General features: G+C 32.2%; 1 protein-coding gene across 1 annotated transcript in view; it reads right to left on the bottom strand.

Annotated features, from left to right (window-relative positions):
- LOC108731160 (uncharacterized) overlaps positions 1 to 24,417 on the bottom strand; it is a 294,726-nt gene that overhangs the window by 28,401 nt on the left and 241,908 nt on the right. The window contains exons 4-10 of the mRNA XM_018461318.1: positions 15,306 to 15,514; positions 13,372 to 13,488; positions 11,611 to 11,814; positions 11,020 to 11,171; positions 9,044 to 9,188; positions 6,370 to 6,500; positions 3,432 to 3,591 (exon numbers count right to left, since the gene is read on the bottom strand). Of these exons, the coding sequence (XP_018316820.1) occupies positions 3,432 to 3,591; positions 6,370 to 6,500; positions 9,044 to 9,188; positions 11,020 to 11,171; positions 11,611 to 11,814; positions 13,372 to 13,488; positions 15,306 to 15,514 (1,118 nt within the window). The remainder of the gene's footprint in view (positions 1 to 3,431; positions 3,592 to 6,369; positions 6,501 to 9,043; positions 9,189 to 11,019; positions 11,172 to 11,610; positions 11,815 to 13,371; positions 13,489 to 15,305; positions 15,515 to 24,417) is intronic.

The following is a 24,417-nucleotide window of genomic DNA, read 5'->3' as shown; positions in this document are numbered from 1 at the left end:
GTACATTGTAATGTATATCAAATTTGAAGGCAATGCCCGTTGAAATTATTTAATTCTATAATATCGACATCATCTGAGATCAGATGTACATAATAATGTATATGATGGAAAAATAGTTCAAATTTTGAAAAAAAATTAATTGTTTAGTATAAATTATTTATTAAATCGCCCTAGAATTTAATTAAAAAAAATTTTTGACATGGTTCCAATAAGATCAAGTTTGAAAAGGTTAATATTATCTAACGATTTACAATTAGTGCATCTTTCCTTTAATATTCATTGTCAACAGTAATTACAATTACAAATTTATCTACTTAATGACATTGTCTTATAATAATATTTTTAATCTACTTGACATATATTTAGATTCACATAGTGATATTTTTAAAGATTGAATTAATTTTTCTTCAAGCTAAATATTCTATTCTGTTCAAATTACCATTTTTCTCAATCATGATAAAGAATATTCTAAAATTATGTGTAAAATGTATACACAAAAAGAGCACAACTTTTTTCTCATATATGTATAATTTTCGATTGAGTTTTAGCTTGAGTTTTAACATAGGTGCAAATGTACATCGTCCGAGAAAATCTGCGAATTCGTGTGTGCGAAAGAGTAACGTAGTTGAAGATTTTAATTCAGTTTCAGCACGTATAATTATGCACACGGCAAGAAACTTCTCCTTCGGGCTCTGCCGTATCCGGGATCTTAAGCCGCTTAGTTAGCTGTAAAATAGCGAGGCTGCAGCCCGAGGGAACAAAGAAAATACGGATTATACAGGAACATTCGACGTTCACGAGACTCCTCCGTTTACCCTGCCAAAAGGGTTATTAAAACCAATATAACCGTGAGTATAATTACGTAAAATTTTGCGTAGTTTTCACCGGAGTCCTGATACAAAGATGCGCACACGAATCCAAATTTTCGCGAAATGTGAATCTTTCTGATGATGCGAGACATCTTTACTGATATTGTACTTATTCTTTAAAAAGAATAAAATCTATTTTAAAATATATAATGCTGTTTCAACAGAAAGGAATAGAGAAGATTAGCACTACAGCATGGTAATTTCAGTTAAAGCTTTAGCCGGAGACATCCTACAAAGATAGTTAAATGATAAAGACGTATGTCGTTGCGATGCTGTATTCATAAAAAGCGACGAAATAATAAAAAATTTTGTTATCATGCTTCAACTTTTTATTATAATTTAAGTCAATAAGCAATCCAATTGAAAGTTTACAATATATTTGTCTTAGACTCAAAATTTTAATAAAGTTAATAATATAAATATAATTTCCAACAAATTTGAAAACAAATTTTTATCACTGACTTTACTATTAATCAGAAAAAAATGTTCAGATACTTTTCGGCGTATGTTTCTTTCATAAGTGTAATATTTTTATTTTTTTTCTTTCGATTTCTAAAAATAATATCTTTTCTTTTGTGTTAAAAGATTTAAATCCATATATCCAGACTAATTTTCTTAACATTATTCACTTTTTAATCTAATATTTATTAAATAAGCCCTATTAGACAATCTGTATATATATTATGATTAAGAGAGAGAGAGTGAGTGAGTGAGTGAGTGAGTGAGAGAGAGAGAAGCATGGAGTACTGATCAACTATTAATCCATGCGTGGATTAGCCGTGGATAATTTATGTGCATTAATGCCACTAAATACTGATGAGCGCCCCTGCCATATAAACGGTAGCGTATGTCAGTCAGTCGTAAGTTATACACACAAACTTAAGGCAGGATTGGTCGATTATGCGCGTATGTGCATGTTCCTACGTATGTAAAGCATTTTGAATGATTTAATGTTCGCTGAACGCCACACGGCGAAAGGTATTTTACTTAGAAAATATAAAAACAGACCAACGTGTATACATACATCATTCCTATATATATATATATATATATATCCATAATAAATTCCTAGCGAATTGTGTAGTAAAGACGGCGATATTTCTCGTTAAAATTTAGCAAGAATTTTGTATTATTTCGTCATTGAATGAAACATATTATACATGAATCATTGATGAATTTAAGATTTATAAAAAAATCACTTTTCCCCCATCGATAACCAACTACAATTTTTAAATAAAATAGATAAGAAAAATAGAAAAGTCTTTAATTTAAGACACGAGATAATCAAAATATTATTTTTGTACAATCTGTATTTATTCATTTCTTATAAAATCTGTCAATTCATTATGCAACACATTTCGCTGTTATATTCATAGCATCTCGAGTTTTATAACTCATAACGTTTCAAACTAATACCAGGTTGTAATCTTTTTTATAACGCGTTGAAAAAGCTGTCGAAACTTACTTATGGTGTTTAAGTTAACGCGTGCATACGAAATTGCCTTATGGTCGCCGCCTCGGAACCTTTATGAAACCTTGTTTTCTTTTATGGTGCGCGATGCCGAGATATTAAACGTCGATATGAAGCTGAGATCTCGCCGCACCCTCTCCGAATACGTGGACGTTTCCTCCTACGCGTCGGATTTATGTCCTCTCGTAAACAAAGCGTGCCCCTAAGCTGATTTAACGTCGATCCGCATACCGGTGTGTCAGTATCAGTTACGTGCCAGAGTGCGGTGAATGCAGTGACACAGAAATTAACTCTAGCGTCTGGTCCGGAGAGACTCTAGATTCGGAGGACAACATAGCGTATTCCCTCGTTCCTATTTCAGTTAAAACCGTCATTTCTCAAATAACGCTGAGAAATTTCGCATACAGATTCTGAATACTGAAGATATAAAAAGAACGAAGAATTGTTCTCTCTCTAAATATGAACGATAAAAATCTTATTTTAGATCGTAACGTGTGAGAACACAATCAATGCTAGAAATTAAAATACCTATAACGAAGCTAGATCTTTTAATGTTTAAATAATTAAATCTTGAATTACTATATATACTATATATGTACTTGCATATATACCATATTTGTAGTCATTCGAACTGCACGCCGAATTGTTTTTCTGGACTTATAAACGCAATTAAAATACTGCAGTAGGTAATATCACGAATAAAATTGACAAGCAATTTTAATAATTTGATGCTCAATCAGACATCACATTATAAAGATGTTAATATATATGTTGAAATATGAATTTAGAAGAACTTTCATAAATTATTGTGCAAATCTGTCTTTAGAAAATTTATATAAATTTTAAGCTTAATATATTCCGGGCATTTGCGTATTGAAAATATGCCAAAAAGATTTTATAAATCTACCACGTATATACTTCAGTAAAAGTGACCGTTGATTTAAAAATACGCAGGAAATCTAAATACGTTGGCGCTGGATTGTCATTGAATAATCCGAGAATAATTTAACTTAATTAGAATGTCAATGTAGATTATGGCGAATGACGGGAAATGCGGGAAATATATATGTGTATGTATAACAGATACGCACACTTTATGTCCAAGTTCAGTGGATTGCTCTCGCCATCGCCCTCTTGATTATTGCCGATGCACGTGTAAATCCCAGCTCTACTGCGAGTGACACTTTGCAGCACCAGGCTCTGATTACTTATTATCGTTCCAGTTGCTCTGTTGTGATATAGCGGATTGCCCTGCGAATGCGAAATCAAACGGAACCATGCTTACTCGGATTCTACTGAACAAACTCGCGAACGCAGTTCGGAGTGCAACAGACTACTTAAGCTTACAAGAGATATTTAGCAAACCGTAAATTAAAAAATATATTTAGGAGAAGAAAAAATAAAACGATATTCCTTTCTTTATAAAAATTTTGAAACACACTGGCAACACAATGTAATATTAAATAACTACTAACATGTAATAAGTTAGTACACTAACATGTATTGCAAATTATTTAACTAAATTATACACTTATTATTAATGCTGCAAAAGTGCGAGTAAAGTGTTCGCATGTTTTTTTTATACGGGCTAAGCTATAATAAATCTCGTATGAGAAATTTGCGACGAGGAACGCTGACAGTTTTTCGATCTCTCATGTTCCCTCGTCGCATGTGCAACTTCCGAGACTGTAAAAGCGGCTTTGAGTTTTCGCGAAACAAATTTCGAGTCTTTGAATCGAGGGAATTGATTGGAATTTACGTTTTGCGGTGTTTTCGTGTATACGACATTCGTTCGCGATAAGAGCCGTTGAAATTGCTCGAACAGATATCAAAGTTCGCAATAACTATAATGTTCTAACATATATAATATATTATTGTACTTCGAATATATTCTTAGAAATATTATCCTTTTATCTTCGATTCATCTTGGAGACATTTGTTTGAAATTTTTCAAACAAGCACTGAATTTTTTTTACAAATAATGTCAACTAATAAATTCTAAATTATAAGCTTTTAATAAATAAATGACTCTAATATGTTTGTCATTGCAATATTTGCATTCATTTATTAAAAACTTATAATTTAGAAGTTATTAATTGGCATTATTTATTAAAAAACATTCATCGCTGACAAATGTCTCCAAAATGTTATTATTATCGTTATTATTTATTTATATTAAGCAGACTGTTTAGATTAACAAAACTTTCTTTTTAGCATTTTAGTTAGTGACAATAATATAAATAATATTAAAGATTAAGAAATCTTGTAAAGTTTAAATAAATTTACTTAAAAGAGATTAAAAAATTTATTTAAAAGAATTATTTTCCAACTTTTTAATTTAATGACTATTAAATGTCGTGAATATGTATTTCAATAGTAGTAAAAGTCGTTTTGTATTGTAGAATTAAAAATGAATTTAGAATGATTGAATGCAATTGCTTCCCGGCCATTTAATTGCGACAGGAGATATCTTGATTTATATCTATGATTCATGTTGTGCTATCAGTTCCAAATCAATCGCGCCTATGACTTTATCATGGATAAGGACAAAACGTTCAAAACGAATGAATGAATTAAAACACACATTCGTGTAATGACGAATGATGTTCTTATTAATCGCTGATAAAATGGTTCGATTTATATCTGCAATTTGATCTATTTGCTAGTTACTTCCGTTCTATATCAATCACGTAAATCATTTTAACAGTGAAGAAAAACATTGTGTATTCAAGCAGTTTAGAATAAATTCAAATAGAACGACGTGATGTCAATGAATTATCACTCGTGTGGATGTTTCGATTCTATTGAGAATCTTGTAAATGCGCGGATCATGATATTAGTAAAGAAGAATCGTTTTTATGCGCGTAATATTTGTCAATTTTTAATCAACTGACACTACATCTCTAATTACCTTTCATCTCCTAACTCACGCACTGAGAGAAATGAGTTTGTTATTAGAACAAAAAGTGATAACAAATGTGATGATTTGGTAGGAAAACGAATTGATCAGTTACTATTGCGAATCATTTCTCATTATTCGTCGATATAACAAATACACGATATACAACAAATCACATATTGCTAAATCATTGTTCGTACCTTTCGCAAATAATCAGCATTGCTAGCAAATACAAATCTATCCAGCAGATACATGATTGCTTCTATTATTAATAATTGATTGGAATAGCAGATTAGCATTAGTCTACATCACAGAAGAATCCTCGTTTTCAATACCGATGTTTGTTGTCACTATATCTACAAATCATTTGTTGCAGGTACTGTTAGCTTGTTAAATTAACAAAATCTTTTTTCTCAGTGTGAAATAGAACATTAAAAAATTTTAATAAAAATTACATAAAAATTTTAATAAAATAAATAAGATATTTTTGAAAGACAATATGATACAGAAAATATTTTAAGGTGCATTTGGTCATGATATTTCTTAATTTCAAAATTTAGATCTCAGCATTTTTAAAATCAGAAACATAAAACATTCACAATCGATTTGCATGTGTAATAAACTGTTAAGGCCCGGTTTTTCATTTTTTGGTTAACTTGTGGTTAGACTCAACCTGATGTTTCATCCAATGAACTTCATTTGTGATGACGTCATGGATGAAGTCCATTGGGTGAAACATCAGGTTAAGCTTAATACAAATTAACCAGATAATAAAAAATTGGACTAAAAGTTATATTATCTCGATTATGGAAGGTCTAATTTGAGATAAAGAAAGTTACATGATTTTCCTTAAAATGCAAAGTGATTGAGAGAAAATTTAAAAAGCCTGATTGTTCTCCGAAAATTATTAATGTAAAATATCCGTTTTATATGCATTCTGCGCTATTTCGGCAATACGAATTCGAGATCAAACGCATGAGTTTTCGGACAGAAGTTTGTGTGACGCAGGTGCGCGCCGTTGTTCCCTTATCTCGACGCGATTAAGCTTCGTCGGCTTATATTATCGATTTCTGAACAGGATTCGTTATCTGCGTCCCGTGCAGTGCGCGTACTGTGTGTGGATAACTCACGTTATGGCGCCAGGAAACCTTGTAAACCCAGGGATTGGACTTGATGTTGCACTCGAAGTAAACGTCGATACCCTCCCGAATAGCGCTCGAATTCAAATTGCTGCCAAGCTCGAGGGTAACCACAGGCTCGTCTGAAAACAGAATCGACATCAAAGCTGAAGCGCACGAAATATGCCAATATGAGAGACGCCACTTTAATTACTGTAATTCACGTTATTAGATGTCAGCCTAAAGAAAAAGAAGAAGAAAAATATGAAAAGTGGACGTTTAAATGTGTGCGAAAGGGAAATTAAAACTTTCTCTTCAGCAGAACATTTTAATATTAACATCGATACTAACCGACAAATATCTGTTTGATTTATCATGCATGTAAATTATGCCAACATATAAAATTTTTGTCAATTATAAAATTAAGGATGTATCTGAGATACAATCGTTAACAAAAGTCCCCCAAATTCGAAATATTTGCATAACTGCGCTAAACGTGTAGTAAATCTAGTTATACCACTTACTTATATAAATGGTAACTTATATAAATGGTAGATAGTATAATATATTTATTTTTTAAAAATTATTTTTCACTTTTTCAATATTTTATTAACTTTATTTGTCATTTTTCAACTTTCTATAACAAAACATTATTTACCAGTGCAAAACGGAAAAAATAATTGGAATATGGTTAAAAAAGATTAAAAAAATTTTTTTTTATTGAATTCAAGGGCACTTTAATAAATAATTCATACTAAATAATTAACTTTTTTCAAAATTTTAATAATTTTTCCAATATATACATTAATATGTACATCAGATTTTAGATGGTGTTGATAAAATTAAATATTTCTGAATCTTCGTAGGTAATTCAACTAATAGGAAATTGTAAAAAATCATTAAAGATTGGTTTACTAATTAATCTTTTGTCAAAATATTTCAAAAGCTTTCGTTAATAATACATTCGCAGTGCGGATACATTTTTCAGCATTCTTGTAAATAAATCGTCAACCGCATCGAGTGCCGATTCATTTTCCTATTGAGAGACCATCGTCCGGTACCCGTTCCACGGTATTACTGTAAAAAAAAAATCGCATCCGTATCGAATGTTACTTATGATTCCTTTCGCGATAGCGCCGCGAATCCGATAATACCGATTCGCCGATTCGCGCTTACAATAAATGCGGTAAGAGTAAATTTCCTCTCCCATTCCCAGCACCGCCCGCCGTGGAATTACTGGCGGACTAATGGAAAAAACCGTAGAAAGACGAGAAAATAGGGCTGCCAAGGTAGTCGAAGTGGTGGAATACGCGGCGTGTAATCGGACTGAATCTTCAACGCGGCGGATCGGCATGTGCCATTAATTTCCACGCGTAGCTTCTCCCTCTCACATTCCCATTTTCTGTATCTCGTTCTCACTCGCTCGGATCGGTTAGAGGAAAACTTTTATATTGGACAGTGAAATCACGGCGTTAATCCTGGCCGGCTGCAACGTCCGACTGCGACGCTTCGCGGCGATTCGTCCTGTAACTTTGCGTATTAATGGCGTTGGAAAGTTGCACCGGGGGTGCAATTTGGACTACGGCGCGGACGGCATCGACATCCGCCGACGACATGACCGTTGGGTTCCGATTTCCCCCGCATGCCGATAAATTTGAAAGAATGCATTCAACAGAAAACTATAAACTTTCCGGTTATTGATATTTAACGACAGTGGATCGAAGAAAGTCGAAATTTAGAAAGACTGAAAAAAATTTTCGCGAAATAGCAATAATGTGTTAATTAGAAATATCTTTATTTTATTTATTTATTAAAAGTGCTTTGACTGCTGAGGAATTAGCTCCGCTTTCTCCTAAGTTTTTTTTCTAATACTTTTACTAAAAATGAAATAAAATTATACTAGATTATTTAACATTTAAGGAAATAATTTGTGAATTCATAATATAACGTAATCTCCCTGAACAATTGGTTACTTGGTGATTATTTTTTATAAGAAATTTTTAATGCGTATAGTGTAAGTTTAATATTCTCTTATTAAAACGAAGTAATCTTGTATAACAGTGTTAACTAAGAATTTCATAGGACCGTACATGTGAGTACACAACCAATAGAGAAAATAAGTATTCATTAATATTAACGGTAAGTACTTTCGTCGAATTTGAATTTTTGCCATTTAAATCAATGTTAATATTAAATTAAAGTAAAATAATTACGCACACACGCACACACTTGTACTTCTAAAAAAGTAAATTAATACTTATTTACACTTTTAAATCTTAAATTGCATTCCTTTGATATTTAATATTAAAATATTTTAATAATTTTTCAGAGGAAAAATCAGCTCAACCAGAAAATCTATCGCTATTCAAGCTCTAGTGTTATGATCTTTAAAATAAAGTAACATAACCGCTATGGATGTAGCTAGACTTGATCCCAACGGTAAATGTTGTTATGTTTTACGTAAACAATCTATCGATAGCAACGAGATCCAAAGTACAAAGAATGGTTTAGAGAAATAAATTCTCGATTGAAATTTTAATGTTGACTTTGTAGAGCATATGTACGATGGCATGCATACGCAATGTGCTTGTAAAAATATTACATTGATGGAAGTTTCTACTGTGCGGACATATCCGCGATGTGAAATTGCGGGGGCATCCCGGTGCGTTTCTGTGAAAATACTCACGGAATATATTGAGCTTCCATCCATCCTCTAACTCCGAATTCGGAATATCTGGCACGCCGCCGCGACAGTAGAGGATCTTTCCGGCGTCTTCGATACCCGGTACGAATGTGAGGATGCTGGTTGTAACGTTGCCGTCGGGACTCGTCTGCTGGAGAGATTTCATGAATTTAAAACAGTTTACCGAATAATTTAATAATCGCGATATGCACATTCCGAATCGTCATCGTGATCAGATTAGAGCCACTAGATGATTACGTTGATATTGAATCTATATATTAGTCAATTATGGCTCCAATATTCACATCTCTAAGACTTTTCATTAGACTGTTATATTAAGTAAAATATGGTGTGGTGTTTTCGAAATGTTTGTTTTAGAAAGCACTGAAAGAAATAAACACATAAAATAAATACATTAATTTTATTGATAAAACTGAATACATTGTGTAATAAATCGTCTTTTAACGATAGATGATAACGATATAAAATTTCCTGTATTTTTTATATTTTGTTTGTAAATATTAATAAATAAAGCTTTGTATGTTATTTTATTAGTAAATATTAATAAATAATTGGCTTATGTAACTATCGAGTTGGAGCAAAATTGATAACGCTACGAACATCAATATTCAAGCAGCTATAACTTCGTTAAAAATAAACGAAATTTATATATAAAAAAGAGGTTTTAAAACTTAAAATATCTATTTTCGGAAGGTCACTATGTTTTTTTAAGTTTCTGTGAATATTTGGTTTTTACATATAGAAAATTATGAACTAGACAAAATAAAAACTTTCTTTTCATTATGTTAAATACCAAAAAAACTTGTGAACATTTTCGACTTTCTGATGTGAAAACTTAAGAGATCCGGGTTCGACTCCCGGCTGAAGTAATATTTTTCGCAATAATTAAAATTTATTTACAGATTGTATTAAGTTAAGATCTCTCCAATAAATGTCTATTGAGCATCAAAATTTAATTTGTGATATTATTTCAGTAGTTTAGCTGCGTTTGTAAAGTCCGGAAAAATTTCGGCGCGTAGGGAATATAACTACAAATATGGTATATATGCAAGTACATATATAGTATATATTATATATATAATTCACATTTGAATGATTTAAAAAGCAATTAAGATCTAGCTTCGACCGGCATTAGGCCTTTAATTCATATTATTAGTGACTTAAAGTTTTCTCTACAAAATCGTTTTTAAAAATGTTCTTAAGATTTTTTACTATTGAGTTACCGCGGATTAAATTCTAATCTGATCACTCATAATTCTGTTAAAAATCATTGTGTACTGTAATTAAAAAAATGGATTTTAAAAGCTACAATTTTGCTTTATCAAATGATATAATTGCAAAAATGTTTAAAAAATTAATTCTATTGAATCATTTAATTCTAGCCTAATCATTTAATTGAATCTTTATTAAATTAAAATTTTGATGTTTTATATTTTTTTAAAAAATATTTTTTTTAAATATATAGACATGATAAAATGAAGTAATACTATGAACTTTTGTTTCAACCCAGTACACATTGCTGATTATAAAAATTGCAACATCTAGGAAGACATAAGTTATCAAAGTGATATCTATATGGCAGATTACATACTTATGATATGTATGATCAAATACACGTTGGAAGTATAGTTCGACATTTTTACATTAGAAATACAGCTCATTTTCATAGTCTATCATTCATTCTAAATTTCGATTTAAAATGCATTTCCATTGTTGCAACTTCAATAACTAACAGTGTATAATAAAATATCATGAAAGTGCAATGTTTGTGAAGAATTCATTTGTTTGAAGCAGCTTTTCGCGTACATATTGATGCAATCCTATCAATTTTCGAAATATAAAAGAATAAAAAATTAAAAAATAACCGCTGAAACGTTAGGAGGATCTTAGGACAAGTGTGTCATACGTGTGATTTATGAGAATGCATTGAATCATTGATAATGTATTTTAAATCGTACCGTCTCCCGTGCATTTCGCAATATCATGTTTCCTTTGGACCATGTGATCGTCGGGCTTGGTCTGGCTCCGACAACCTCGCAACCTATCTCGTAGGTCTTGCCGGCGCTAAGTGGACGGCTCTCTCCTTGAATCCGGACCCACAGCGGTTTTACTATAAAAGATTGTGTCACACTCGGATTTAAGCACCTATCGATCCGTGCACGGGCCTTGAAGTTAATAGAAATTTCTGCAGTAAAGACTGAATTCACTTCTCGTATAAATTATAATAACAATCGACACACGGCGATTTTTAAGCACAATTTAACATAGTAATTAAATTAAATTAATAATTATGAAAACGTATAATCACATCCGGAAATTGTGTATTTTTATTATATTTCATAATGTAATAAATTAATTATATGTATCTCCTTTTTCCTTTTTCATAATTTATTCAATCGTTATTAATAGAAATAATGATAAATTGTATTGTTCATATTCTTATTCAGGTAAAAAAACTAAAATAGAATATGTTAAAAAAGAAATTACCACTTTTTAAATTTATTTTTTAGATCGCAACATTAACAGTAACTCATTTTGTCGATACTCACAATTCATGTCGAGTGACACCGAACTTGATATCGGTGTCACCATGTTGTTGTTTGTGGCTTGGCAGGTCAGAAACGCACGCAAATGTTCGCGGCCTAACTTTTCCAATTGCAGCACGTTCCGGACCCTTTTAGCATCCACGGTCTCGTAACTGTTGTCCAGTAGAGAAGTCCCCTGCCACCATGTCACTCGTGGTTGCGGTCGCCCTAAAGAAACATAAGTTCAGAGCAGCGAATACACGTTGACGACGTCGATGCTGTTTCGCTAATGGCATCCGCTCGGCGTATAATCACATCTCGACTTAACAAGTCATCATATAGATAGAAATATGAAATTTTTACAGTAAAATTAAAATCAATAGTAAAGTTTTTGAAAGAATATAATTTCAAATTTCAAAATAGTGTAGTATATATATGTATATAAACAACATGGTTGCATATTAATATTTTTTGAAATAATCTTTTAAGAAAATCCTAAAGTGACAGAATTATCGACATAATAGATTAAAAAGAACTCCGAATTGACTGAATAGATTGTAAAAGTCCTTTTACACAATTAAAATAAGTACAAAAAAAGATGCGAGACGATCGATTTAATGAGAAAATCGAAAAAATTAAAAAATAACATTTAGTACACTGCAATTTTTAACTTTTTTTTTATTTTATTGTGAAATCGACCGTTTCATATCTGTCTTTTATGCGCATTTTAATTGTGTGTAAAACGATTTTACAAATGTACAGTTAATTCGAAGTACTTTTTAACCTGTAATATCGGTAATTCTGGCTTCATTTTAAAAAGTCCTTAAACATACATTTTGCACTACTGAAAAAATCTGATGCCACTCGTTTTGATAATAAGAAATTATTTCAAACTTGAGATAGAAATGTACACATATAATTAGAACACTTCATATTCACTATTTTTTAGTATACAAAGATAATATTTTTACTATTTTATTATTATTTAATACAGAGCAGGAGAGGTATACTACTTTGTAATATTTCAGTTTAATCTTTTTAAATGTAAAAAATAGAATATTTTACTTTTTAATAATATATAAAACTATGTCTTTTTTTACTATAAAATCATTACAATAAATGATTCATTTCGTGAAATTTTAAGTTTTGTATTGTAAAAAGTATTATAAAAAGTTAAATTTTTCAATAATTAAAAAGCTAATTTGATAAATATGAGTAACAAATAAATTTTGTGTACATTATGTTTTATTGGAAAAAAATAAGATTAAACAAAATAAAAAATTTTTTGAAAAAATTTCATTAAAAAATAAAGCAAAAATTATTTTTTAATCAAAGAAAATTTATTTAAAAAATAAAATATATATAAGAAACACACAAATATTACTGAAAAAATAAAAAAAGACTGCTAACGGATTAAAACAAGTAATAGGTAAATGTTGCAAATTAATTTTAAAACATTGCAAAATTCTTCATTGAAATTCCACAGTCAATAATTCAAAAATGTTTATTAAATTTTCTACAGTACCAAAATACTTTATTTTTTATTTTTACTCCACCACTATCCGATATTTATAACTTTGTTTTACCTCCGAAGGCGTTACTTCTTGTTCGAAATTCAAAACGTGAGACATATAATACATATAACACATTTGTCTGGAGTGTCAAAGAAATTGAGCCACATTCATTTTACGTAACTCAAGTACTGTAAGTCGAGGCAACGACATAACGTCTGAACATTATAGAAGGCGAACGTACTGGAAGTGCATCGACGTGTCATGCACTTACCACCGGCAGCGACACACGTGATATTGAGAGATGCTCCTTCGCTGTACGGACCAAGGATGTAATGGGGAATATGAGATCTTCCGTCTTCGTCCAATATGCTAAGCTGCTCCGGCGGTACTGTAATAATTTTCACGTTAAGAAGCTCTTCATTTTTCTTCTTTTTCGGAATGTCTACGACAACGCGAACACAGTGACTGGAGGGGGGAAGGGAGAACGAATCAATTTGCGCAACGATGTATCAATCCTATAATGTCACCTAAGAAGATGAAACGCTACTACAGCTGCTTTACGGCGATGTTAACAAATCTCCATTTAACGAAAATAAGATCCGCAACAAGAATCAGAGGAAAAAATTTTTGGAAATGTAATTAATACGTTAAAAAATGTGCGTTATACGTACAAAAAATGCTTTTAGTAAAGTTGTCATAAAACTGACACGAAAACTGTTCCAGGGAATATTTTTAAACTGCTGAATTTAAATCTAAAACGAAAATCTCTGAATTCAAAATGGCAATTTTAATCTGAATTAAACAAAGAATGTGAAAAATTCTAACGTAAATGTACGTTAGCCGCAAAAACTGCAAGTATGCGGACGGCGTACAGATACCTTGTTATCACGTAAAGTGTTAATGAAGTCGAGAGAATGGCGGTAATTATTGTTATCAATTTCACTCTCATCTCATTTTCGTAATAATACCAGCTACAGAAAAAAATTTAGATAAAGCTATGCCATATGATTATTCTTTTTTTTATAATATAAAAAGATTTTATATTACAAAAAAGAAAAGAAAAATTCGAATAAAATAGATATAGATATTTTACAGATATTAGATTATACTTTTAAAGATCGACTTGAGAAATGAATTGTTCGTGTATAGAATTTGAATTTTTTTCATATACTATATTTATCTTTTCCGATCGAAATCTCAACTTACACTCTTGTAAATATATATTATAATTAGCACTAATCTCATGCGTGAAAGAATTCGCGATGCCACTAACGTTAATATTCACATCAACGTGAAGCACAAGGTGAATCAATTTGCACGACGACGTATCTGCGCCATCACGTATCGCCTTTACCATTAAGGAGGGTATTATTCCGAAGATAAAAAATAAATTTTAATATACCGTTATGGAACGAAAGGACTCGGTATCTATCCGCTCGGTATTATCAGCCATGGTCACGTAACCGTTCTTCCATTAAAGGAAACGTTACTCCAACGCAATGCAAAGAAAAAGTTAAATGCAGCCGGTGCACTGTTTTGAGAGCGTGTGCGAGATGGTTGGATACTGGCTATTCGATGATAACGATGTCTATTGCATTAGATACGGCACGATGACCGCAAATATCAAATTAATCAATATAACCTCGGGGTGTATCATATAATTCCATATTCCTTCGGAATTCAATTATAAAGAATTTTCAACGATGAATTATAGATTTAATCGATTACAAGGCACAAAGGAAGGACTTCGGTTTTCTATTTGATAAATTTACTTCATGTTTTGTCACAATTTGAAATTTCTTGATATTGAATTTTTTCATTTCTGAATTTATCAAGCGATTTGAAAATGATAATTTGTTTTATTGTCATTGTGCAATTTCAGCCGATTTAAACTTTCAAACGTTCTGAAAGTTTAAATCGGCGTATGCAATATACAGCTGTTTATGAAAAATATCAAGAATACATTTTCCATATGTTATTGAACATTGTTTTTCAATACATAATTTTCTAAATGTTTTTAGATTGTTTATTTAAATATTGCTCGTTACCGGATTTATCAGATATACGTGCAGAAATAAGGAGTGATACGTATTCAAAGGAACGCGTCGCGGTTCTGAGAAAGTTACAAAGGGACGTGCCTTGCTTCCCTTTATTCAAGCACATCTTATATTCAGGTCAATGCGGGAATATCGTTTAGGAACTCACTGATGACCGTTAGATTGACTTTGCTGTTGCGCGTTGGCGACTGCTTGAAGTCGACTCTGCATCTGTAAACAGCTGCGTCGCTCTCTCGGACCTTTTCTAGAGTGAGTTTCGCTGGAGTTTCGGAGTGCTTAAAGAACGCGCGTCCTTCTAGGCTGTGATCTTGCCAGTGATTCCCTTGATCCGGACTGTCCCTCCCTCTCGTGTCGAAGCTGTAACAAAAATTAAATTAAAATTTTATGACATGATGCATTTATTTCGGAATATATACTTTATGAATCGTTTAAAGTCAACAATGTATAATTTGTTTGAATATTTTAAGATATTTTAAAATTAAATTTGGATAATGATCTGTGCCATTACATACTGCCTTTATCATTAAGGGGATGCTGGAGTGACCAAATTATCACATTACAGTCGTATAAAAATCTTCGAATTGATTGAACGGAATAAAAAATCCTTTTACAGGATTAAAGTAGACGCAAAATTAGGAGGTGATGCAGTGGATTTTATACTAATATCGAAAGAATGTTAAAAAATTTTTTAACTTTTTTTCGATTTTAATACAAGGTCCACTGTACCACCTCCTAATTTTGCGTCTACTTTAATCCTGTAAAAAGATTTTTTATTCCGTTCAGTCAATTCAAAGATTTTTATACGATTGTAATGGGATCATTTGGTCACTTCAGCATTCCCTTAAGAGGAGATGAAGAATATATGGATGATTGGATTTTATTGAACTTGTTGGAATTGTCATCAGACAATGTACATAATATATATATTATACAGATGAGATAAAATGCAGATCAGCAGCGGTGATTGTCTCACGTATAATATATACACTGTATTTATGATTTCGCGTTAAAGAACGATTGGAAGTTTGCCTATAAAAAGCTGTAAATAAGAAAATCTCTCGCGCCTCCTATTTTCCCTTCTTTTTCCTTCAATACTCACTAATGCGCGTCATCGTGTTTCTCGGACAGGCGGACGTATAGAGAGAAACTTTTATATTGCCCCTATTAAACTCTCACGAGACGGTCAATCGAGAAAAATGCCTCGACGTGGCGCAGTTACTAAAGAAAAGTACAGAGTCACGCAGGATTCTCGTAGCACTTTGCCCTCTAATGTTGGTCCTTTTACGCCAGCGCGCTGCCCTCGCAGAATTTCTATCGGCGAGAGGCGAACAGAAACGAAGCTAACTGAATTTATGCGGCGTCGTTGCTACAAAGAAATTTTCCAAAGAAATTTGCGACGGATCGGGGCCATAATGAAATTCCTCGGTAACTTTTCAGAACTCATTATTATGCTTGAGCAAAATTTTCGACGAACCTTGAACCCGGCGTATATATTTAACATTAAAACAGTAATTTTTCCTCGAATAAAACATTATTATCGCTCGTACAATGTGCATACAGGATGTCCTAGATCTCTAATTTTAATTAAAGATTTTTAAATTTCTTTTTTATTAAAATATTATCAATAATTTTTAACTTCAACAAATTCTTGTAAGTTGTGAACTAAATTTTCAATTGAATAACAAAATCTTAATATCTATACTTACAACAGATAGTTCTTAGTTTTTACTTTTAAGAATTTTGATTTGAGATATAATTATGTCAACATATTTCATGTATCGACTATTAAAATATTACGATATGTGATAATCTTCTGATAACTAATCTTTTTTTGAAAAAATTCAAATCATCTATTGTTAAAATAGGACTTGATGTTCCAAAAATATATTACATATTAAGATTTCAAAAACCAGTTAAAGCAATGTTAATTAAAAGTAAGTAATTGCTGCTAATTCATTCCATTAATTCTCCTGAATTAGATTTGCACCACAAGGAGGTCCAAAGCGAATGCGATATACCTACTCGAGGTAATAATTAACCGCTATAATTTCCTTATCTTCTCGAACGTATACGCTTTTAATGCAAGGTACAGTTCTGGGTACATCTCACTGCAGTTTCTGCGATTCTGTCAGCATTATTATACCATGGCGTCAGTTGTACGCCATGGCATTCTGTTATCACGGAACTTTTAAACGTGCTGTGGTCGACATTGTTTGCATATCAGTAGTCATATATTCCTTGGGATTTTGAATAGTCAACGTTCACACTGTAAACGTGCATAAAAGTCTTGTTCACGATATCTATAATAATTAATTCTCTAATCCCCTCAAAAAAACTAAACTGAAAAACTGAATCTACAAGCTAAACGATTAACAGAATATTGACTGAATATTAACGGAATAAAATATTTTCTACATTAATAAATATTTAATATTTTTCGTTTAATGTTATTAAGATCTTTTATTTTAATGATAATAAACTAATAATAATATTATTATATCATTAAAAATAATTTGTTTACATTATTGTAGTATATTTAGTCTTATTAATATTCTGTTTTTAATATATTTTAACCCATTAAGAACCGCTGGTCGATTTTTCGACCAAAAAAAAAGGTCAACTTTGGGATGCGAAATTTTTGGTAAGTAGGTGCTCCTTAAGGGCATAGTAGTTTGCCATGAAAAGGATTTTTAATTTTGAGAAAAAAAATTTGTCTTGGTCCTTAATGGGTTAATTAAGAATTACAGATGCTTTGGTTGCATTTGGATCTATTTTCAGTAAAAAAAAGAAAAGGTTCTAAAGATGATCCTACATTCCCTACATGTTGAATCACTAATCAGACGCACAATTAAAATCTCTCATCATGATTGGATAATTAGATGATCGTTACGAAAACGAGTAAAATAACCATGAGCATAAGATTATGACAAAATTCAAAAACCGAAAAGTTAAAGTCTATAAAAATATTGAGTAAAAGTCAAATAATAAAATGAGTGTCAGAATACAAATTTTTATTTGTTTATCATACTTTACATGTTCAATTTAAATTGTGTATTTAAAAAAAGACTTAAAGCTATTTTCCTTTTGGAAAGATTAATTTTTACTGAAATTTTAAGAAATGTTAATTGCGCTTCGCTCAGAAAATAAAATAATATTTATAAATGTTTTTACACATATTTTTTATTCTGGAAAGAACTGGCATAACAAAAACACATGTTGTATATGTTATATATAAATATGGATCTCTCTCTCTCAAACATGAAAGGAATTGATTTCATTCAAGGTGTGACGAATGTTGCTCGCTCGCAATGTTGCACCTGCTCAGGTGCGGGTGCATCCTAAAGCCGGAGAAAGGTTTGCCGCACAGAGCGATATATGTGCTGAGTAGTTTTCTGAAACCGGTCCTTGGAGGACGTTCGTACTTTTATATAACTCGCGCCGGTTCGCCAAGGCGAGTTACATCGTCAGCCGAGCGTGTGAACGCTTTCGCTTGTCCGAACGATTTTCTGCGTCTTCGATTTTCTGGAGCACCTTATCCGGCTTTTGCTAAACGGTCAAGCGATAAATAACGTTAATCAAAAGGGACACCGGGCGTCGTGATGAGACATATACAAGAGATGTATACAGGATATATTCGTTAATGAAGTATACGTTATCATCGGTTTTATCTTCAATTTCACACACATCTAGAGCGTTAAATTCATTTCGGTTATTATTGGAATTATTATTACTTCAAAGAATTGTTTTTATCGAATTTCGAAGACCAATTACGGTACAATAAAAGAAAAATGTGACAAAAGAAGGTACAACAATGTGTTTAAAAGCAGCCACAAATACTTTTAGTTTTATTGCCTATTAAGAGCCTATTAGATTTATCGCGTGTCGTATTTACAGGTATCGTATTTTAATTAAACAGACATAAAATGAGAATTATTTAATATAAGATATAATGTATAACAATTGCAATCTACCAAAAACAATTAATCACGACATTATTATTCGACATCGTTTACAAGCGTTTATCTCTCATGTAGATGTTTCAATAGCAACGAATAGAGCAATCGTATGTTGAACATGCAAGTACAAAGGACGTTGCAAACAGATGAGAGATGCACATCACGTACAGAACGTGTCACGCTTTTGCATTTCCTTTGTCAACGTTGTAACATTGCTTTGACTAGCCTTTGAACCATTATCGGTAATCTTCCCTAATTACATGCCAAAAACGGGTCAATCACAATCATGGATATTTTAGAATAAAAACTCGTTACAAGATACGACTTTTTGTGAGAGCATTTTATTACAGAAAGTCTTAAAATTGTCAAAATTCTTCACATTTGTAGATTCCTCAGTCAATTCTTGATTTGTTGAATTGCAAAAAGTGTTGCACGAAACATTTTTTTAGATGAACTATGAAATCGGTCCAATAAAGTTCAATTTAGCTCTTAATGTAATATTTAAAATATGAAAAAAATTGTTAAAAGAGATAATACCAATCAAAAATTTTCGTAGTTCAGGTACAAAAACAGTAGCTACTAATTTTAGGATATATCGTTAGTATGACATATGATATATATGCTATGACTTAAGGCAGCTCCAGATGATACGACCAATGTACGCCAACATTTTACGCATATTCGTTAAATATTGGTCTACAATCATATGGATGATTATGCATGTCATATACATATGTATGTGTAATACACTGTTAGATATAAAAGGAGTAATGATAATCTAATCCCTTCAATTAAATAACATTTTATTATTTTTAATTTCCATGTATGTTAAAATATAAATTAATTCATTTTTGTGGTTAGTTTCAAAGTAAACATCGTCCATTTAACGTATGCACTTAGTAAATACATTTAAACTAAATTTGAGTCAAATTTAATACATTTTCTTTAATTAAATTGTTTAACTTCATTGTTTTAGTCAAATAAGGACATATTAGGTAGGAACAGTGGCGATCTGTAGAAATAATTAAAAATAATTTTAATTGAGTATAATTTGACATTATAAATTTAACAGTGTATTTGCTAATGTTGGCGTACATATGGCTATGGAGACGCTTTTACATCTATTTCGTTTATCGTAAGGACGTACGATGACGAGTTTTCGTGCCAAGCCGAAGAAACAGACGAAGATAAATCAATTCGCGCGAAGATCGGGATAGAGGATATATCAAAAAACAAGACCGCCGCGGCGCGACGGAGTACTTCGTCATGAGAGTCGGGGAAGACTTTCAACTTAATAAAACCGCGAAAGTGCCAGGGGGATAACGCGATAGATACCCGGCTCTGCGCGTGGTGCGTGCCAGAAGAAATAATATCGTATCCATAATTTTTTTTCATCCTGGAATATCTTTAAGCTCAGGCTATAATTCATACATCAGAGTCGCCCAGAGAGACGTATTCGCGAGAGGAAAAGAGACCGAGGCGGGAGCAAGAGGACGTGATGCAGAAAGAGAAGAGGGAGGGATGCGGAGAGAGACAGGGAGAAATAAAGGGCAGCAGCCAATTCGCTATATGGACCACCCTAGGGGGAACACTCCGGCGCGGGCGCATGGATAGACGTACACTGATGTAAGTGTGTCACGGGGTTGGGTTGCGATCCTCCATGCGAGGAAAATATGGGATTCCTGGCTTCGCCTCGTTTCTATGCATAAACTGTGACATCGACTCGCGGAATAAAAGAATCGGATGGGCGCCGTTTGAAGAGAGCGAGGATGCGTGCCTTAATCCGAAGTTTTCTCTACGATCGAGAAACCGCTTCGATTTGAGATTAACTCTTTTCACGTTCTTTCTCTCTCTCTCTCTCTCTCTCTCTCTCTCTCTCTCTCTTTCGCTTCTTTTTCAATTCCAACCAGAGTACACATTAAATTGTAACTTAAACAACTTAATACGCTTACAGCGCTTGTTAATATTAATACTAACATGGTGAGGACTTCAAACTCCTGGTGTTTATATCAGTACCGCATGATGTTAAATTCACACTGCTATTTTTTAGACCGTAAGTGTATCAAGTTGTTTGATTTGAACTATAATTTAATGTGTACTGTTAATATTAGCACTAACACAGCGAGAATTATATACACCACATAGATGTTAGATCCATACCAGAGGTGTTAAATCCAATTGGTTATCCATACCAGAGGTGTTAAATCCAATTGGTTAACATCAATATTTTTTAGAGTGTAGATTTAAATTAATTAATTTATTACACCGTTCGACCCTTTCGGATTTATTACCTTACACAAGCAAACGCAGCGGTTTAACCAAATTACGTAATAATTGCGATCCCTTCTTCGCCGCGTATTAATTCTCATGCGCGTGATTTTGTGCAGACGCATTGATTGTGCGCATCGGTTGCCAAGCAACGAATACATTATCAAGATCGAGCGTTGTATGCGTGCTGTAACGGGATAATTTTGGCTATCTAGCATGCTTAATGCATTACTCTGCCATTTAGTTAATAACCGAACTAAAGCAACGAAACGGGGCAAACGAGCCATGCGCAATTTTCCTCCGAAAACGCGAGCACATCCGGTTCACAAACTTCAAACGCGATGCGTAAATCCACCGGTAAATATAATAAACCGACAATTCGCCAGCGAAGTTAACAGTACCGGTTGATTACGTTTCGGACCGTGTAATTTACAAATTAATTGTGTCAGTCATCGCAAAACACGCATGCGTCAAGCAATGACCCCGTCTATGCTCGCGAAAAGAGCTCGTGTACTAGTGCATGTATGTTATGCTTGCTCTCTCTTATTCTCTCTCTCTCTCTCTCTCTCTCTCTCTCTCTCTCTCTCTCCCTCTTCCTAATCGCAATGCATGCATTCATCGGACAGTTAAGCCGGCTCGAAAAATTCAGACACGAGGATTTGCAGTCATCGTATTTCCTACGGCAATTGCGCTTCGTTACGAGATATACGCGTAGCACTAAAATCCCCCAATGGCGGAATCGCAGTCGAAATTGCAACTGTGATGGCGTCGCGGATTAATTAGTCCTACGAGTACAATTGGCATACGTTAATTTTTCCTTTGACGTACCTAAGCAAACTAATATCGAGCTGTTGAGAGAGAACTCTTGAGCGAATTACAGACGTAAGACGCTTAACAGGAAAGTTTTTTCATTTCAATGAAAACAATTTCCTGTAATGCGCCGGCAGTTCTCAGAAAAAAGGTTTAACACGATAGAAGTGGATTAAACATCTATAAGATCCGTTTTCGTTGCGTTATCATTATCATATTTTCACCAATTATTTTATCTATTTAATAAGTTCGTAATAAATTAATCTTACGTGTTTTCCAATAGTAATCATATTAAAAAATTTATTTAAAAAATCTATAGAAAAATTTATAAAAATGTTAAAAAAAACATTGGAAACATAAAAGAATAATGTACTGTATAAATTTTAATTTAAATATTTTCGTAAAATAGAGCTGTGTAGAAATGATAACATGCTTTTGTAATTAAAAGAATATCATAAAATGCATTTTAAAGAGAGAATTTTTGAGACTTTTTAAAAATTATACGGAATGTCAAAATTCATATAATAAATCGTCACGGACAGCCGATATGCAGAATTTAATAAAAATATTGTACAGCGGAAATATTTTTATACAAACATGAAAATAAATTCTGCATACATATCGAATGATTTAAAACTATTAAATTACTGTAATCGAAAAGGCGTCATTTACATATGAAATAAATATAATAATAAATAGCAACAGTATAGTTGAAATCAAACTTATAAATTACATATAGAATAGATTCATCGTATCGGCTTAAAAGTATTTCTTCGCTTGAGATGCATGTGTCATGTACGAATAATATGCAACCAAATTTAATTAGATATACTAATTGTAAATACAATTCGACAGCGGTACTATTAACAATGATTATATTGCCAGGATCGTTTACATCGTTCATTTGATCGACGACCACATTAATGGTCGGTCAATTAACATATCTCTCAGATGCAATTCACTTTGATTTAATGAACGTCGAAGGGTTCTAACTAGAACATCGAGCGATTTTCCTGCAGTCCTCTGATATGTCACTTTCGCGGCGCGGAATGTAAATTATGCCTGTCTTTCTGTTTGAGAGGCATTTCCATTTGCGCGAATTAAGTCCAACGCGGAACAAACGGAAGAAGTTCGTTTTCTCAGCTGACTCGAGTATATCCCGCGCATAATCAGAACCTCGTCTCAAGAAATTGATAAATTTCATTCCAAAATAATTACTGTTACAATTAACTTGCCAGAAATATTATTTATGCCATTCTTTGGCCACCACACACTAAATTGTTATTATGAAATTATTTCGTATAACTTTATAATTCAAACAGTAAAGACCCTTTAAACGTTTCACTAAATTATATTATTTATTATATTATCCATATTATTAATATATTGTATAATACTTACATATGATATACGTATATTTACAAATTTAAGAGTAATATACGCATAGCTAATTTCGTCGGAAATTTCAAGAAGGATATTTATTATTTTCATTTTTAATTATATATATTTGTTATACTAATTGTGCGCTTATGTCGTGAGAGAATATCATTATGCGTATAAAATCGTAGGTATACTATAGTTTATACGTATTACTTCCACATGCTGATAAATGAAAAGGAATATAATTTTGTGATTCTCAATTACTATTCTACGTGTGTCGTAATGCATCTCATATTCCTATAATTTGTCTTTCATATATATATCATACGTGACATTATCATTCCACACACCGTAAGTGCTGCATAGCGATGTTAAATATGTGCAAGAGAACTATTGTGTTAGATATCTAAGCCAGAATATACGAGTATAAAGCACATTGTACATATGTATATAAAACTAAGGACTCAAAGACTAAAATTGACAAAGTGAATATAGCTTTTATGTATGTAAAAGTAAAAATATTAATAAAATAAATACAGTAAAAATTTTAGATCGAATCATTTTTGTCAGTGAAAACACCGAGGTAATAAATCATACTTTTCGTTATACATCAATCCAACTAATTTTTCCTTTATTTCTTTGTAAAGATAAAAACATTCGATTAAATCCAGTGCGATATTTTAGAAATTTTTGAAATAACGGATGCAGCAAAAATATTTAGAAATGGAAACTTAAATCCTTTATGCTAATTTCATCTAAAGTTAGATATCAAAATGCGAAATCTGCAAATAACTCACAGCGTCAAACGCTGTTGTAATAATAATGAGTACGCGATTTTGTATTCGA

The sequence above is a fragment of the Mycetomoellerius zeteki genome, unplaced genomic scaffold, assembly GCF_001594055.1.
Source record: "Mycetomoellerius zeteki isolate Tzet28-1 unplaced genomic scaffold, Tzet1.0 scaffold120, whole genome shotgun sequence".
Lineage (NCBI taxonomy): Eukaryota > Metazoa > Arthropoda > Insecta > Hymenoptera > Formicidae > Mycetomoellerius > Mycetomoellerius zeteki.
This window is presented reverse-complemented; position numbering and strand designations above follow the sequence as displayed.